General features: G+C 50.0%; 3 protein-coding genes across 4 annotated transcripts; 1 reads left to right on the forward strand and 2 right to left on the reverse strand.

The window, feature by feature from the left end:
• Positions 1 to 2,831: 2,831 nt before the first annotated feature.
• Positions 2,832 to 5,228, reverse strand: GPR135 (G protein-coupled receptor 135). The gene has a single exon (XM_054162205.1). It carries the CDS (start codon positions 5,226 to 5,228, stop codon positions 3,942 to 3,944), a length of 1,287 nt encoding a protein of 428 aa, XP_054018180.1. The 3' UTR covers positions 2,832 to 3,941.
• A 1,625-nt stretch (positions 5,229 to 6,853) lies between these two features.
• Positions 6,854 to 10,423, reverse strand: L3HYPDH (trans-L-3-hydroxyproline dehydratase). Its single transcript, XM_009903985.2, has 5 exons — positions 9,861 to 10,423; positions 9,423 to 9,592; positions 9,009 to 9,131; positions 7,997 to 8,134; positions 6,854 to 7,317 (listed from the first exon to the last, which is right to left on the reverse strand). Exons 1-5 carry the CDS (start codon positions 10,408 to 10,410, stop codon positions 7,192 to 7,194), a joined length of 1,107 nt encoding a protein of 368 aa, XP_009902287.2. The 5' UTR covers positions 10,411 to 10,423; the 3' UTR covers positions 6,854 to 7,191.
• A 145-nt stretch (positions 10,424 to 10,568) lies between these two features.
• Positions 10,569 to 15,366, forward strand: JKAMP (JNK1/MAPK8 associated membrane protein). 2 transcript variants are annotated; one of them, XM_054161715.1, is made up of 7 exons: positions 10,569 to 10,650; positions 10,844 to 10,935; positions 11,629 to 11,783; positions 12,690 to 12,896; positions 13,667 to 13,848; positions 14,459 to 14,535; positions 14,773 to 15,366. In XM_054161715.1, the coding sequence occupies exons 1-7, from the start codon at positions 10,638 to 10,640 to the stop codon at positions 14,989 to 14,991; spliced, it is 945 nt and encodes a 314-aa protein (XP_054017690.1). In that variant the 5' UTR covers positions 10,569 to 10,637; the 3' UTR covers positions 14,992 to 15,366. The 2 variants fall into 2 exon arrangements, with proteins under 2 accessions (XP_054017690.1, XP_009902102.2); XM_009903800.2 differs by lacking the exon at positions 10,569 to 10,650 and having other exon boundaries at positions 10,671 to 10,935.
• The last annotated feature ends 230 nt before the right edge of the window (positions 15,367 to 15,596 follow it).

Consider the following 15,596-nt stretch of genomic DNA (forward strand, 5'->3'; position numbering starts at 1 on the left):
GGCTCCTCTCAGAGTGAAAGTTCTTCATAGCTGGCTCCAGCTCAACTTTTATGATAACTCCAGAAGCCTGTGGGCATGTTGGTGTGCTGCTTCCCTCAGTACAAACAGCCTGAGCCAGGCTGCAGGGCCTGATTGCTGACTAAGCAGCAAGTACCAGCACAACTCCTCCAGTTGGGGTTGCAAGATGTGCTCTTTGGTTGTGGCTATTACAGATTGAACTAGAAGGGCATGGGCTTAAGGCTCAGCCAAAAATCCACCCAAGGTGTGTAAAGCTGAGCACAAAGTGGTGATGCCCACAGTGAGGGGGGGCAGCAGCAGAGCAGGGATACCTACCTCCCCAGGAAGAAATGCTGGGGATGTTATCACCTGCCTTCCTTCTGGCATAGTGTTCCCACAGATGAGCAGAAGGGCCTTTGTGAAGGAATCTAGAGCAGGATCTGACAGTACACACCATTCTGTGCCAGTATTCCCTTCTTCTCTGAGTCTCCTGTGCTAAATTTCCTCTGGCTTCAGTCACAGCCTCCTGGGATCTTCTTGGCTGAGCAGGTCATTCATCACTTCTCAGCCATACTAATGCAGGCCCTGGTATTGCACTCTGGGATTTGTGCTATTTTCACTTTGATTTCCCCAGGAACTTATCCATTTCATGCCACTGAGAGGGATTTACAGTCTGTGTCTCCTTGTCACTTTTCCTCCTGCTTCTCACAGTAGTCATTTCTCAGGAAAAAAAAATTACCTAGCAAAGCAGAGCTGTTCCCCAGACGCCTCAGATGGTGAGGAATGTAGATGCTCAGAGACTCAAGCAGTGTGCTACCAGCAGGACAGCACTAGGAATCCAGTTGTCTCTTTGCAAAATGTGAACAGAAAGAGAGCTGGCCATGGCACAGGTAGCACCTCATCCTCCCCAGCGAAGCCACTGGGACTCACTCTGCTTATCCTGGCAAGTTCACTACTTGCAGCAGCATAGAACAGCACAGCTAAGCATGGAGTCACCCAAACCTGGATCCCATTGTGGGTTGCTCTTCCTGCAGGATTTGGGACCATTTTATTCTTCCAGCACTTAGTTACTGCCTTATGCCTGTGTAATGCTTTGCAAGCAGATCTGGAGGCTCAGACATTTATTATTAATATTCAGAGTCACTATATAAAAAAACAAATGCAGTTAAAGTGAAGAGGCAGCTCTGCTGCTGAACTAAGCACCCTGTCAGTATGAGGCCTTATCTCGCCAGGCATGTGGGTGCAGGTTTGGCAGCTCTGGAGAGTGTGCAGCACAGACATTAGCCAGTGTAGCACAAAATGCCATTTTTCTGATGTGTCGCTCAGATTATTCATTTTGGCCTCTACTACAAACCTTCCACAGGGCAGTGAGTGTTAAGGATGTATACTGAATACATCTTTGAAACGAGGTCTCTGAGAGGTATACTTGGGGCTTGGCTGCACTGGTCACAACCTTTACTCTGAATACTCTTATGTGGGGTGCAGCAGTGATGAAGGTGGAGGGGTTGATCTCATTAACAGGAGAAGGCTTTTCTTAGCATCATCAGAAAAGCTGTGCTGGCTGCTTGGATCTCTGCTGGCACCTACTGGATATGCAAACCAACACCAGTGCTGAAAGAGAAGCAGGAAAGGGGAATCTCATCCACAGGAGCTGGCAGAGAAAGCTCTTGCATGCAGAAAAACCCCTGTAAATCTAAAGACAGAGGGGGGTTTGGGGAGGTGCTTGGAACTAGACAATCTTTAAGGTCTCTTCCAACCCAAACCATTTGTGATTCTACTCAGATACATGAACTACAACACTCTGCCTTTGCCTGCAGTCAGTACTACACAAGACTGACGAGTATTGAGTTGGACAGTTTTCCTTGCTTCTGTCCTCACTGTGTTACAGAGCATTGGAACTTACTCCACAGACTGTTGCTGTGTCCCTTCTGGAAGGGCAGAACCCCGTGGGTTTTCTTTGCTATCTTCTGGAGTGTACTTAAAAGATTTCTATAGATCATCTAAAGTCCAGGACTACTGCAACTCAGAATAAAGCTCTGGAAGTTTTCAAACATCAGAGTGTTCTGTATGTCAAATTAGTCTACATTAATCTCCTCATCACCACCTGCCAGCTACTCGGGTAAGAGTTAAATTTAACCTCATCATTCACAACCACCTCATTCAATTTACACTAGCCATACCTTGACACGGAAGGGCAGGTATGCAAGAAATTCCTGTCTTACCCTCCTAACAAGTCACTAGTGTTCACTTGATGTCAAACAGCATCTCTGGAAAGCTGTGAGTTTTCTGGACAGCTTCTCCCTGGAGCAGTAAGAATACAGTGCTCAACTTGCAAAACCCAGGATCTGCAGAGCAAAGTAGCAGTGCTGAGAAGTAGTCAGGGATCAAACCTTTACCTTGTGAACTTCAGGAGCATCACAGAAGAAAATTATAGTAATGATCACAGCATGAAAAACAGCTGCATTAAAATGTCACAAACAGTTAGGGCTCTCTTTACTATCATTCATCTGGCAATGTTTTACACAAGTTCTCTTCTCAAGGCTGGGTTGAGAACAACGACAGGCTGAGATACTTTCATCTCCAGCAGAAACACAATTTATTTGTTGTCTCACCAAATAATGGTACTATGCTGGTCAGGGTCACAAAGAGTTAAAAAGCCAGTAAAACAGTAACATTGTAACCTTAAAGCCTGCACAAGACAAAACACTGTCTGTCTTTCACATTTAATTCTGGCAAAGATAAAGGAAAACCCAACCTTATTTTCTGATTCAAAATAATACCTTCAGGCTTTAGGCCTTTGCACAAAACAATTTGTACTGATAAATTCATATGAATTCAAGCCGTGCAACTGCACTTCCATTGTGTTATTTTCCTTTATATAATGGCAAACAGCTGTTTTTTACATATTACACTCCAGATAGATTGCTGCTATCAACAGAACAGTACCTCTTCTCTTCATATACACACTTTCACATGCTTAAGAGCTCATAAAGAGACCGTGGTGTTGCTTTACCTCTCCTTTCAGATACTCACCTCTCTCACATAGCTCCTCTATGCACCATTAAACTCTTAAGAGCTGTGAGACACTTTGGATGAGCTCAGAAAGAAGACACACACCTTGTGCACAGTCTCAGTTGATACCATAATCTACACCCACACCCTTTTTCTCCATCTATCTGAAGAACTCATTCCTCACATTCATACCATTTTAAGCTGACTGTACCTGCATAAAAGACACAGACACAAAAGAAAAGAAAGGCTGCTGAAATTTTGTAACTGAGGTCTCATCTTCTTTTCCTTCCCCCTTGGTATCATACATCTTCACTTTCACAACAATTGTTGGCTTGTTGTGCTTGGGAGTTTGAAAAAAAATAATCATAATTGATGATTTTTTTTAGCCTGTCCTTTCTGATTATCAACACTTCCACACATAATGGATTAAAGCAACAAAACCGCCAAGTTGCAGTTTTCACAGTGAGTTGTTTTCAGTCTCTTCCAGCTGCCAGTGCTCAGCTTTCAATTGTTTTTGTGGCACCTAACAAACTGCTCACACAATCAGTCAGTTTGGACTGTATTTGTGTTTCTGTCTCCTAGCTCTGTTGTGGCACTTTCTGGAGGCCTGGAGCAAGCACTGATTCATTCTGGCAGACAAGCTCTTGTAAGTTGGCTGGGCTTGGTGGCTATCACCACCGCATCAGGCCTGCTGAAGGGGAACCTCCTTTCCCTGTGGAACTCTCACTGCTTGCAGACTGGGTCACCAAACCAGAGTTCACATAATGGAGAAGAAACTACACCATGTCTCATATAATCCCATCTCTCCAATTTCCTGGTAGAATGGCTGCAAAGGGCTCCAAGTGTCAGGGCTCCCTTCATTTCCACAAAGAGATGGCCCTGGAGCCAAATGGCCCAAATCCCATCCTGGGCCATCCTGGATCCCTGTCTGTTCAGAGGCTGGTATCGACAGTGTCTGTTTTGGCCTGCAAGGCGGCCTCGGAGGCGGTGTCTGGTTGCCCATCCCGACAGAAGAGTACAGCAGGGTTCTTGCAGGCCCACATGGCCACCTCTCCCCCACTCGCTGGGCTGGAAGAGGATGGGGCACTGCCTGGGGGGCCACTGTGATGGTTGATGTAGCGCTCCCGGACACGGTCACCCTGACTCCTGGACAATGGCAGGCGACTTGGGACCGAGAGGTAGGCTGCCACATTGTTCCTAGTCCTGTAGCCACCCTCACGGCTGCGCCGCAGCAGCACAGAGATGTTGGGGTTGCGGGCGGCATAGATGAGAGGGTTGATGGCTCCATTGGCCCAGGCCATCCCACTGGCTACGGCGTCCATGGTGGGTGAGAAGGGCAGGTGGCCAGCGGCCGCAGCCAGCCCCAGGATGCAATAAGGACCCCAGCAGCAGATGATGGAGACGATCATGATGAGGACGGTGGTGGCTGTGCGCATCTCCCCGTAGGCCCGCAGCAGGTTCCCGTAGGTCGTGAGGGGCCGCACGCGGCTCTCAGCCAGCCGCACTGCCCGGCAGATGTTGTAGTGACAGAAGCACATGAGGGCGAAGGGCAGGAGGTAGCAGAGGATGATGAGGGCTGCCCCGTAGGGCGGCCCCAGCCGGGAGGAGCCCCAGGGCAGCACGTAGACGCAGCGGTAGGCGCCGGGCCGGGCCTCCCGCTGCCCATCACCTGCCAGCCCGTACCAGGGTCCGGCCAGGGCCAGGGCAACTAGCCAGACAGCGGCCAGGAGCTGGGCAGCACGACGGCGGCCCATCTTGTGTCGGGGCTGGCGGACGATGGCGCAGTAGCGGTCGAAGGAGAGCAGGGCCATGGTGAGGGTGGCGGCGATGCCCAGCCCGGCGTGGAGGGCGGCGCTGGCCAGGCAGAGGCGCTGGCCGAAAAGCCAGGCGCCGGGAGGGCGGCTGAGCAGACTGAGGAAGGCCAGCGGCAGGCAGAGCAGCGCGCCCAGCAGCTCCGAGAGCGACAGCGACAGCACGAAGGCATTGGTGACCGTGCGAAGCTGACGGTGCCGGGCGATCACCAGCACCACAGCCCCGTTGCCCAGAGACGAGAGGGCGAAGATGAGCAGCAGCGCCAGAGCCTGCGAGGCCAGCGCGGCCGCAGACCACCCCGCCGTGGCTCCGGCTGTCGCCGCCGCGCCGCCGCTCTCATTGCCTCCGCCGCCGCGGGAGACGTTGCCCGGTATGGCCGCCGCCGCCGGCTCCATGCGCAGCCTCATGCCCCGGACCGCGCCGCGGCCGCAGAGGCTCTGCCCACTCGCCCGCCGCGGGCAGCGGCGGCCCTGCCAGTCGCTGACGTCGCCGGTCTGTCGTTGCCCGGGGAACCGGCCCGGCCCGACTCGCTCTGCGACCCGGGGGCGGGAGAGCAGCACCCGAACAGCCGAACGGCGGGATCGGGAGAGCCCGGCCATCACGGCTGGGATGGTGACAGGGACGCCCACGCCTCCCCCACACCGGCACCGTCCCCATCCCAGAGTGGGGGACAGGTCTTCACAACTCCTCTCTTCTCTTGATCTCTCGTTCCTCACATCCCCCTCTCCACACGGCCCCTTTCCCCTCACAGCCCCCTTTTCTCACACAGCCCTACACATCCCATCACAAAGGGGCTGGGGTCAGCTACCCCTAGACACTGGCAGAGGCGAGGACCATCCCCTCTTTCTCCAGCCTGGGGACAGACCAAGGAACCCTACACGAACAGCAGGACAGTGTCTCCCCACTCAGCCATGCTAGAGCTGCTTGCCTCTAAGTGAAAAAAAATCATAGGGATGGGGATACTAAATAGATAATGACATCTGCGAGCCAATTAATAGCTGAAGAGCTTCCAACTTGCCTGTGCTGGGCTTCGTGGCTTGCTGCCCTAGCTCCTCCCCAGGAGCCAGAATGAGAGGCTGATCACCTGGCCTAGACACCAGAAACACACAAAGAAGTTTGATCCTGCAAGTGTTGATGGTGTGTGTGTCATGCACACTTGGAGCAGAGGCTGTAGAGGATTTATCAGAGGGTTACAGGAAAACTGGGAGCAAGGCCTCCAGGTACCAGTCTAAAAAGAACTCTGTTGGTAGTGCAACTATTCTCTGAATGAGGGGATTTCTCTTTCTTCCTATTCCAAAATTACAATTTTCATGTTGACACAAGAAATTTCTCCCAGGCTCTTCTATGCCAGTATTTTCCAGGCTCTCCAGTATGACTTGCTCCCTTCTGTTGCATGAGCTATTGGGAACATTCATTATTTTCCTGTCTCATTTTAACAAGGAACATTCCCTTGAGTGTCTTAAATAAATGAAAACTTTTTTGTCCAGAGACACAGTGGAAATTACAGGCCACAAGCGGTCTGAAGTCCTGCTTGCCAGGGCTTGGTTTTTCCACCAGCAGTCATCCCTTGTGTGACTTCAGCAAAGCAAGCACTGACTGTGCTCTGCTGTGCAATCTGCCCTCGAGGCCTAGACAAAATCATCAGTAAATAGTTTGCAATCAAAGGTCATAATGGCTCAGAGTTTTGAATACAGATGTCCCTGTTGAAAGTTAACCACAAGGTATTTGCAGCCAAGGTAAGCAAGAGAAGTCTAGGGAAACTCTGTAGTGTGCACATGAGGTAGGAAGTTCTGAGCAAATACTTGTATCCAGCCCCATGATGCAGGAGGGGAAGCAAGTGCAGTGAGAAAGGAGGTTGTCTGGACAGGCCTGAAAGGGCAGATGAGGAAAGCTGAGGCATGAGATGGAGCAGAACAGCCATCTGAACCAGAGGCATCAAGGAAGAGCAGCAGGTAATTCAAACCAACAGCCATGACACACTTGGAAGAGTCCTGGAAATGAGACTGTGAGTGAAAACAAGGGTAAGGTCAGTGTTTTCAGCTGGCATTTAATAGGAATCTGCATTTCGAATTAGTAACTTGCAGACCTAGAGAAGGCACATAAATTTGAAAGTAACTCTCCAAGATCAGGTCCATTTCCTTATGGCTTCTCAGAGCAGCCCATATGTGCTAATCACATTACTCCCAATATGCTAATCACAACAGGGGAGTACAGCTTGTTATCTCAAACAAGGCAGATGCTGTCACACTACCAAAGGCTGTTCCTGTCTCTCTGGCATACTGCAGTGAGCTGTGTGGAAAAGGAGAAGAGAAACATGTGGACTGGAGAAGCACAGCACCAGTGAGACTTTGCACTGCCCAGTGGCTCAGATCACTTGAATAAAAAGCCATGTTTCAGTGAGTCCTCTTCTTCGACAGTGAAGGTAGCTGTACCAGTGTAAAAGGCTTCTCCTGAGACTTCAACGATGACAGCATTGTAGTCCCCAAACCTGGCTTCCTGCAGAGGGATTATGATCAGGACAGAGGCAACAGGATGTTCTCACTTTCCCAACCCCACGAAATGTAATCACTATCTGGCACTGATGCAGTCACCCCCAAGTGCTCTGTCCTGCCCAAGTACATATCAAAGTCAGCAGCAGCCCTTTTACTGCCTCACCTCACCTGCACAAGCTTCACACCTGCACAACTGCTACTGCCCCTGCCCTGAGCTCACGAGATCCTGCACTGCCACACCATGAGTTTGCCCCAAAGAAGGCCAATGAGCTGGTGGCTGCTTACACTCAAAGATAAAGAACTCCCTGGGGCATGTCCAAACCTTCACAGCCATGTGCTGCCAGATGCCATCTGGCAAGGGCAGGGGACTAAGCCAGGAATCCACCCTTTGCTGCCACTGAGAATGGTCCAGACTGATTTATCTACATCATCAGTGTAGGTATTTCTCACCCCAGTTCTTTCCTGACGGCAAAGAGAGGCTTTGCAGGGAAGCCATACCACAGAACAAGGTCTTACTGTTGCTGCTCTAACAAAAAATCTTGAAGTGTGAGGCTTGTGGGCCCAGACACCTCCCTCCTTCCACACACCAGACACAGGTTTTTCTGCTTCTCCACTGAGCCAAGACAGCAGCACTTTTCCATCAGTCCTCAAGACAGAGGGAAAGTTTAGCATGAGACACTTGCCTTCACTGCCTTCCCAGTGAACAAAGACCCTGTTGTGCTGCTCCGAAAGGTTCTGGTCTGGTTCAGCTGGATGAGTCCCTTGTGGTACTGCAAGGCGATGCGAGCTGTCACACCTGAACCTGTTGGACTTCGATCAACCTATGTTCAGAAGAGGAGATGAACCATCTCTAGTATTTTGGTTTTTAATAGAGAACAATATTGTTCCTCTCAGTTCTCTTTGCCACCTTTCTAACTGTACTTGGGGAAACCCCTCTAGCCCAGGGTTTTGTACAGAATCCAGATAAAATAAGCATGTTTGGGCTGGTTTTAGGTTGTGATTAGCTCTGACAAACTTGTTAAGATGAATGATGTAATAAATATTGAGGCTGTTTAGGAAGCACTTGATAACTTCCCAGCATCACAGCAAAAGGACTGAGAGCTGCTGAGGCCACCTCCCCCATTGTAATGCATCAAGGTGGGACCAGTTCTCTCTACAGAGAGCTGCTGGCCAGCCTGGTTTTTAAAACCCTTCAAACACACAGCACTGGCCAGCTTCTGAGATAATTTGTCCAAATCACAGGATGCTCCACACTCTTCACTGCTGGCAAGTCCAAACAAAACTTCTCCTATTTATGTGGACTTTATCCACTGCAGACAAGGATAGAAGTTTACACCCTCTATTCTCTCTTTTGCTCTGTTTATTCCTAGCAGCTGTTCCCTTCATTAGGACTTCAAGGACACGCTCTATGTTGGGATCCTGCTTCAGCCCCCAAACCTGGGAAATTCCTACCTAAAGCACATAGATATGAACTTTTTTAAAATGCCACCATTGATGATGTGCAGAAGTATACCTGGCACTAGGACCTAAATCAGCATGTGCTAAGTGACCCTCGGATCTTCCGAGACAGCAGTGTAGCAGAAGCAATTTTCACTGTCCAAACCAAAAAGAAGCAGAGCTATTCCTCATCTCTGCAGTGGATGTATGAAGATAAAAAGGTGGTGCCTCATGCCTGAGAAGAGCCCATTTCTGTACCTGTTCATCTGCAAACACACAAATGTTGGTGGTGGGCTCCTCGCTAAAGGCATCTTTCCCATCTGTGAGTATGGTGCCGTAGAGGAAAGCCAGGTCTTCACTTTCAGGGTGATGAAGCTTGAACTGCAAACAACACAGACAGGGTCAGCAATGCTGTCAGCATTTTGTGCAGATTCCTCAATCCCTGAGGAAAGGGACAAGGCCATTATTATTTCTCCAGTAATGGAGATGGACACAGCAACAGCGAAGCAGGCTCATTCTCACATCTTTGTGAGGCTGGAAGCTCTGAAATTCAACATGGTGCTGGAAAGATAGGCCTCCCTCCCATCCTGTGTCTTGGGGGAGTAAAGGACCTTGGTCTGGCACAGTCACCCTGAGGGGAACACACTGAGGTACCACAACACTCCACCATACCTGTTTCTTCACCACTTCTGTCACCATGCTTGCTGCACTGATAAGGTCTCTGGTCTTTGAAGAGCACACATCAAGGCCCAGCTGCTCAGCACTGAGGAAGGCATAGAAAGTGCCACCATAGCCAATGTCAATCACCACCTTCCCATGACCAGGGACATCAATGGCCAAGTCTGGGTAAAAAAAACGGCAGTGGTGAAAAGGAGATGCCATGTGGAGCCATGGGCTCACAGGTGAAGGAACCCAGCCACATGAAAGCAGGGGGACAGGGAAAATGACTTGAGTGCTCCTATGCCAGAGAGCAGTATGTCACACACCATGCCAGACAGCCTCTGAGGAACATGAGAACTGGGGCAGAGATTTGCCAGGCCACCAGCCCCCAACCCCAGCATGGCCATGACCAATCCTTCCCGAAAGCTAGTGCAGCAGTTTGGTGCCCACCGGTGGCGGCAGCAAAGGCGGGCACGCTGTGGAAGCGGACTGGGTTGCCGCTGCGGTGGCCATCCCACGGCACGAAGGCAGTGACGGGCCCGCAAGGGCAGAGCAGGTGGACGGCGGTCTCGGGGCAGCTGGGTGCCACCACCAGCCCGTAGTCGAGAGCGAAGCGGCCGAGGGCCATGACGGCGTGGCCGCACATTGCGCTGTAGCCAGCCCCGTGCAGGAAGAGGGCCGCCAGATCGGCACCGGCGGCGGCCCTGCCGCCGCGCACCACCACCGCCCCGTACATGCCGGCGTGGCCCCGCGGTTCGTGCATCAGCGCCCGCCGCACGTGGTCCTGTGTGGCCGCCACCTCCCGCCGCAGCGACAGCAGTGACAGCCCGCGGGCCGCCACCGCCTCCTCCGCCGCCTCAAGCTGCGGGATGATGCGCAGCGGCTCGCCGCCCGTGTGCATCTCCACCGTGTGCAGAACCAGGCCCGAGGCAGAGTGCGGTGGCAGGCGCCGTCCCGCACGGCCACAGCCGCGATCGCCATCGCCGTCCACCGCCGCCATCGCCCGGGCCACGGCAGCAGTACACAGCTGGAGGCCCCGCGCGAGCCGCGCCCCGAGGCGGAGCAGCCCCGCCCCGGCGTCGCCCACGCGCGGGAAAGCCCCACCTCTTGAGTGCGACCACGCCCATATCGCCGCTGGGTGGTGGCGCGTGGCCCGCGGCGGAAGCGGAACTGTCGTACCCGGAAGTAGCTCGGCGCAGCCGGGAGGTCGGTTGCTGGGTTACCGGCATGTACCGCTCCGGTAGGATGGGGCGTGCCGAGCAGGGGGCGCCGGGCTCGCCGGTACCGGGATGGGGCTGGCAGTGGGTTATGAGGGGCTGGAGCGGGATGGGGGTGGCTCTTGATGCATCTCGGCTGCGGGGGAGCCGTAATGTGCGGACCGGGCCGTGCAGGATCCCAGCGCCGCCGTAATGTGGGCTGCTTCTTCCCCGCAGCTGTGGACATCCAGCCCGCCTGCCTCGGCCTGTACTGCGGCAGGACCGTCCTGTCCATCAACGGCTCCCTGGAGATCTATGGGGAGTGCGGGGTAAGTGCAGCGAGGGCGGGGCTAGACCTGGGCAGGGGAGGTGGCCGCGCTCCCTCCCGGACTGGTCCACAGCTGGAGCGCTCCGGAGGCTGATGTGGATCACGCTGTAAGCTCGCAGCATGGATCCGAGGTGCCGTGGGGATCAGATGATGCGAAGGGCTTAGCAGCGCTCCCTTACCGAAAACAGAAACCATTCGATGAAATGTTCACCGAAGGAGGTGCAGAAGTCTCAGTGTTAAACAGTATCTGAACAGAGGGCCTACAAAAGGTGGAACACAACAGGGTGGTGGGGAGAGCTGTGCTGAAATTACTCTGCCCGCTGATTTTATTGCATTACTAAAGGAGAGCAAGATCCAGGGAGGGCAAAATGAAAAAAAAAAGCAAGAAACTCAGAGGGTCAGTGTTAGTGAGCAGCCTGGTGAATGAGCTTAGTGGTGAAAGGGTAATGATGTGACAGCAGGAGAGGAAAAGGGAATGTGGTATGAAGCTTTTGCTTCACCTTTGTATTACAAAGCAAGAACCAGAGAGAGCAAGGCTGATGTAAACTGAGAAATTGCTGAGGCTGGTGTTTCATCTCTCAAACCCCGATATGTTTCTTGCCCCTGCTACTTCAGGGGGGCTGTTTTCTAGGAACTGCAATGATTTGTTCTTGGTACTCAGATGGTTTGTAAATACACTCTCTGCTTTTCCCAGGTGTGCCCTAGAGGTCAAAGAACCGATGACAACAAAATCTGCCGGGAATGTGTGGGATCTCCAGACCGCTATGACTGGCTGTACCTTGGATTCATGGCCATGCTACCACTCATTTTACACTGGTTCTTTATTGAGTGGTACTCAGGGAAAAAGAGGTTTGTGTAGCCCTTCTTCAGATAAGTTATTTACAAATGTAGGTCTCAGATGCATGAGTGATTAACCTGAGATACTAAATTGAGTTGTTCATGCTGTTGATTGTACTGATACAGTAGTACATGAGCTTTGGGCAATTGGAGGGAGTGTAATTTACAAAGAGAAGAATCCTGCAGATCCTTCTTGCCAGTCAGTGCCTTCTGGCATAATCTGTGTCTTTAATGTGGTGGTGGCAATTTGGGCTGTTTTGGTTTCTCAGTAGTAGCACGTGGTGTCATCCCCTCTCTCCTGGGCTAGACCATCAACCTGCAGTGGCCCCAGTCACCAGTGCTGCACCCTCACAACAAGAAAATGGATTTAAAGTTTCTCTTTAGGAATGTGAATTCTGGAGGTTGGTCCTGATAAGCATAACTGTTGTCACCTTTATGTCAGAGTGGTGCATTAAGGAAGTTCTGTAAAAAAAGGAGTTTAAAACCGCTGTGGCATGTGGCCATGAGGTGCCAGACTTGAACTTTTCAGAAGCAGTGTCTCTGGAGGGCGCTAAACACTGAAAACACAGGAGACTGACACAGTTCAATGTATGAATGAATGTGTGCCATCATTAACAAGGACTTGAAGCTTTGAAAAGTTTGCTTATGTTGTAGGTAGCAATGTTGTACCTTTTGGGATCTGTGGTGTCTTATCCTCACTGCTGCTTTCTTGGAGACTGCAACAGTGTGAGTGTTGGTGTCCCTCACGATGCTTATGTTACAGCAGGCTTGCATTTAAGAAGCTGGAATGTTGTTCAATCACATCTTACATGCTGTATCACCCGAGATTGTAAATGATACTCATATTCAGCTTCAAGCACTTAACTTTTTGTTTAAGCTGTAGTAGTACAATAGTAGTGAATTTCTCTCCTTCCACAGTTCCAGTGCATTGTTGCAGCATATCACGGCCTTGTTCGAGTGCAGCATTGCAGCCATTGTTACCCTGCTTGTCAGTGACCCCGTGGGCTCTCTGCATATCCGCTCCTGCAAGGTGAAGAAGCTTTCAGACTGGTACACGATGCTTTATAACCCCAGTCCTGACTACATAACCACCGTGCACTGTACCCATGAAGCCGTCTATCCCCTGTGAGTGAAAAGGCTTTTGTGCTCCTGTCTGTCCCTTCGTTTTATACAGCCGTGCTTCTGTCCGTGCCTCTTCTCAAAGGTGTAAAATGAATTGTTCAGATATAAGTCAGACCAATGAGTAGTCATTCCCTGAAGTCTTTCATGCATTGAGCTGTTTTCTGCGTGAAACACTTGGCAACACCGTATGGCTCTCTGAGTTGCCAAAGAAGGTGACACAGTCCAAGCTATTTAACTATGCAGTGTCAAACTTCTTTTTTGTCTTCCCTTTTTCTGCAGGAGGTTGTAGTGTGGTGGGGGTCAGTCTCTTCCCCCTAGTATCAAGTGATAGAATGAGAGGAAATGGCCAGAGTTGCACCAGGGGAGGTTTAGATTGGATTTTAGGAAAAATCTCGTTATGGAAAGAGTGGTCAGGCATGGCAATAGGTTGCCCAAGGAGATGGTGGAATCACTGTCTCTGGGGGTATCCAAGAAGTATGGGGGTGTTCAAGTGTGGACATGGCACTTTGGGACATGGTTTTATGGCCATGGCGGTGTTATTTTGAAGGCTGGACTTGGTGGTCTTAAAGGTCTCTTCCAACCAATGCAATTCTATGATCTTGACCATTTCCTCTAGCAAAAGTGAGCCCATTGCTTTGAGTGTACATTGTTTGGTTGTTAACTTTTTAGACTTAACTGACTCATCCTGAATTTCCTCATTCTGAATAGAGTCTGCAGGAGAAAACTGCACATTTTAAGGAACTTCTCTTTTGTGTTGTTTTTTTTTTCCCCAGGTACACCATAGTGTTCATCTATTATGCCTTCTGTCTTGTGTTAATGATGCTGCTTCGTCCTTTTCTGGTTAAGAAAATTGCCTGTGGCTTGGGAAAGTCTGATCGATTTAAAAGCATCTATGCAGCCCTGTACTTCTTCCCCATCCTCACTGTGCTCCAAGCTGTTGGAGGAGGCCTGCTCTGTGAGTTCTCTCATAATAAATGACTTACGGGAGGGAGGGAAGGGACATGACACTCTTTTTGCTTTGAAAAGAAGGATGTTGTTTATGGTGATCGTGAGGAGTCTGACCTGAAAAGGCTGCCTGGCTTCAGACCTACATTGCTTTGCCGTGCTGCTGGAGACTCCCATTCACAAAATGGGAGCAGAGGGGACGTTAACTCCACTTCTGCTAAGGCAGTTTGTCTAATTTCAGAGAGAAATTAAAGTGGATGCTTGGGGAGATTATCTGGTTTTGTTTTAGTTTTCAGTGTACTTGCCATGTGAAGGGGACAGGTGCCACAAAATCCCCACTCAGCCTGAGTGCTTTATTCATCCTCTTTTCTAATTAGTGACTTAAACATTCAGTAATTCCACGTAGAAATACTGGAAATAGCTTGAAAACCTGAGATGGAAGTGGTGAGTAGTTGTGCTTAGCTGACTCTCATTGCTGATCATGTTTGATGTAATGATAAAAGGCAGGCTGTAGTAGCTCAGTTTAGTTCACACCCATGGTTATATATGGAAAATTTCTCTCTGCTGAAGTGTGTGCCATGCAGTCTTTATCCTGCTAAGGTGTTCAATGTTGCCTTTAGATTATGCCTTCCCATACATCATACTGGTGTTGTCTCTGGTTACACTGGCCATCTACATGTCTGCTTCTGAAGTGGAGGTAAGTAAACGTGTTCTGTGTCTCTTTCCTTTTCTCAGCAGTGCATTCTTCATTTAAGCCTTGCCTTCTCTTATCTGGAGGAAGCTTCTGCCAGACATCCCTCCTGTGGTGCACTGAGAAAGGGCAGAAACACAGGAGGCTTCATGCAGTCTCTGTGTGATACCTAGAACTTCTCTTAAACATTGGGTACTAGGTAGAAGGCTGAATGCTAACAGGGTACTATGTTCAATTTTCCAGTCTTTCAAGGATCTTCTTGTCAGGAAGAAAAGGCTTGTTGTCCTCTTCAGCCACTGGTTACTCCATGCCTATGGAATCATCTCCATTTCCAAACTGGATAAGCTGGAGCAGGACCTGCCATTGCTTGCCTTGGTACCTGCACCTGCCCTCTTCTACCTCCTGACAGCAAAGTACACCGAGCCATCACGCATACTCTCAGAAGGTGGGAATGGACATTAAAAGGAGCCTGTGCCAACAATGCTGTCCTAATGATCTGGATCAAACAATTGTAGTGTTTGTAAAACTTCTGTTTGAAAGAAGTTATTTATGTACAAGACTTGTATGTGAAACACCTCTGAGAGAGACTGTGTAATATTAAAAAGCTGCACTTTATGTTCTCTGTTGATATCTGGTGCAGATCAAAGGGAACATGTTTGTATCTATATAAAAAGCTTGTGACACTCTAGTACAGCCATTTGCTTGTGCAGGTTTATTTCCTAATGCAGTATTTTAGGTGTTGTTTGACTGAAACAATAGAGCCAGGTTTTCCATAGGCTTTCAATAAAACAAATAGAGCTTGAATATACCACTGAGCTTGCTTTTCTCGTCAGATAGGCTAGCTTCCGTTGCCCACCAGGAGAAAGAAAGTCTCCTCTTCCATCAAAAAATAAAACATGTTGAGCATGGTTCCTCCTGAACCTTTAGCCTGACTGCTAGGTAGAAGGGGATGAAATGTGTTGTGAAGTTTTCCAACATACAGTTTATGGTCCATGTACTTTGTGTATTGAGATTTCTTTCTGGTGATGATTAAGCAATAATATCCTTCCCATTACATCTATTTTCTT

Source organism: Dryobates pubescens, chromosome 5, assembly GCF_014839835.1.
Source record: "Dryobates pubescens isolate bDryPub1 chromosome 5, bDryPub1.pri, whole genome shotgun sequence".
NCBI lineage: Eukaryota > Metazoa > Chordata > Aves > Piciformes > Picidae > Dryobates > Dryobates pubescens.

Coding starts and splice junctions, on each gene's coding strand:
- JKAMP (XM_009903800.2), top strand. CDS start 10,753: ATGCATCTCGGCTGCGGGGGAGCCGTAATGTGCGGACCGGGCCGTGCA. Junction 10,936..11,628: donor AGATCTATGGGGAGTGCGGG/GTAAGTGCAGCG, acceptor TGCTTTTCCCAG/GTGTGCCCTAGAGGTCAAAG. Junction 12,897..13,666: donor CATGAAGCCGTCTATCCCCT/GTGAGTGAAAAG, acceptor TTTTTTCCCCAG/GTACACCATAGTGTTCATCT.
- GPR135 (XM_054162205.1), bottom strand. CDS start 5,228: ATGAGGCTGCGCATGGAGCCGGCGGCGGCGGCCATACCGGGCAACGTC.
- L3HYPDH (XM_009903985.2), bottom strand. CDS start 10,410: ATGGCGGCGGTGGACGGCGATGGCGATCGCGGCTGTGGCCGTGCGGGA. Junction 9,593..9,860: donor CGCCTTTGCTGCCGCCACCG/GTGGGCACCAAA, acceptor TTTTTTACCCAG/ACTTGGCCATTGATGTCCCT. Junction 9,132..9,422: donor CAGAAGTGGTGAAGAAACAG/GTATGGTGGAGT, acceptor TGTTGTTTGCAG/TTCAAGCTTCATCACCCTGA.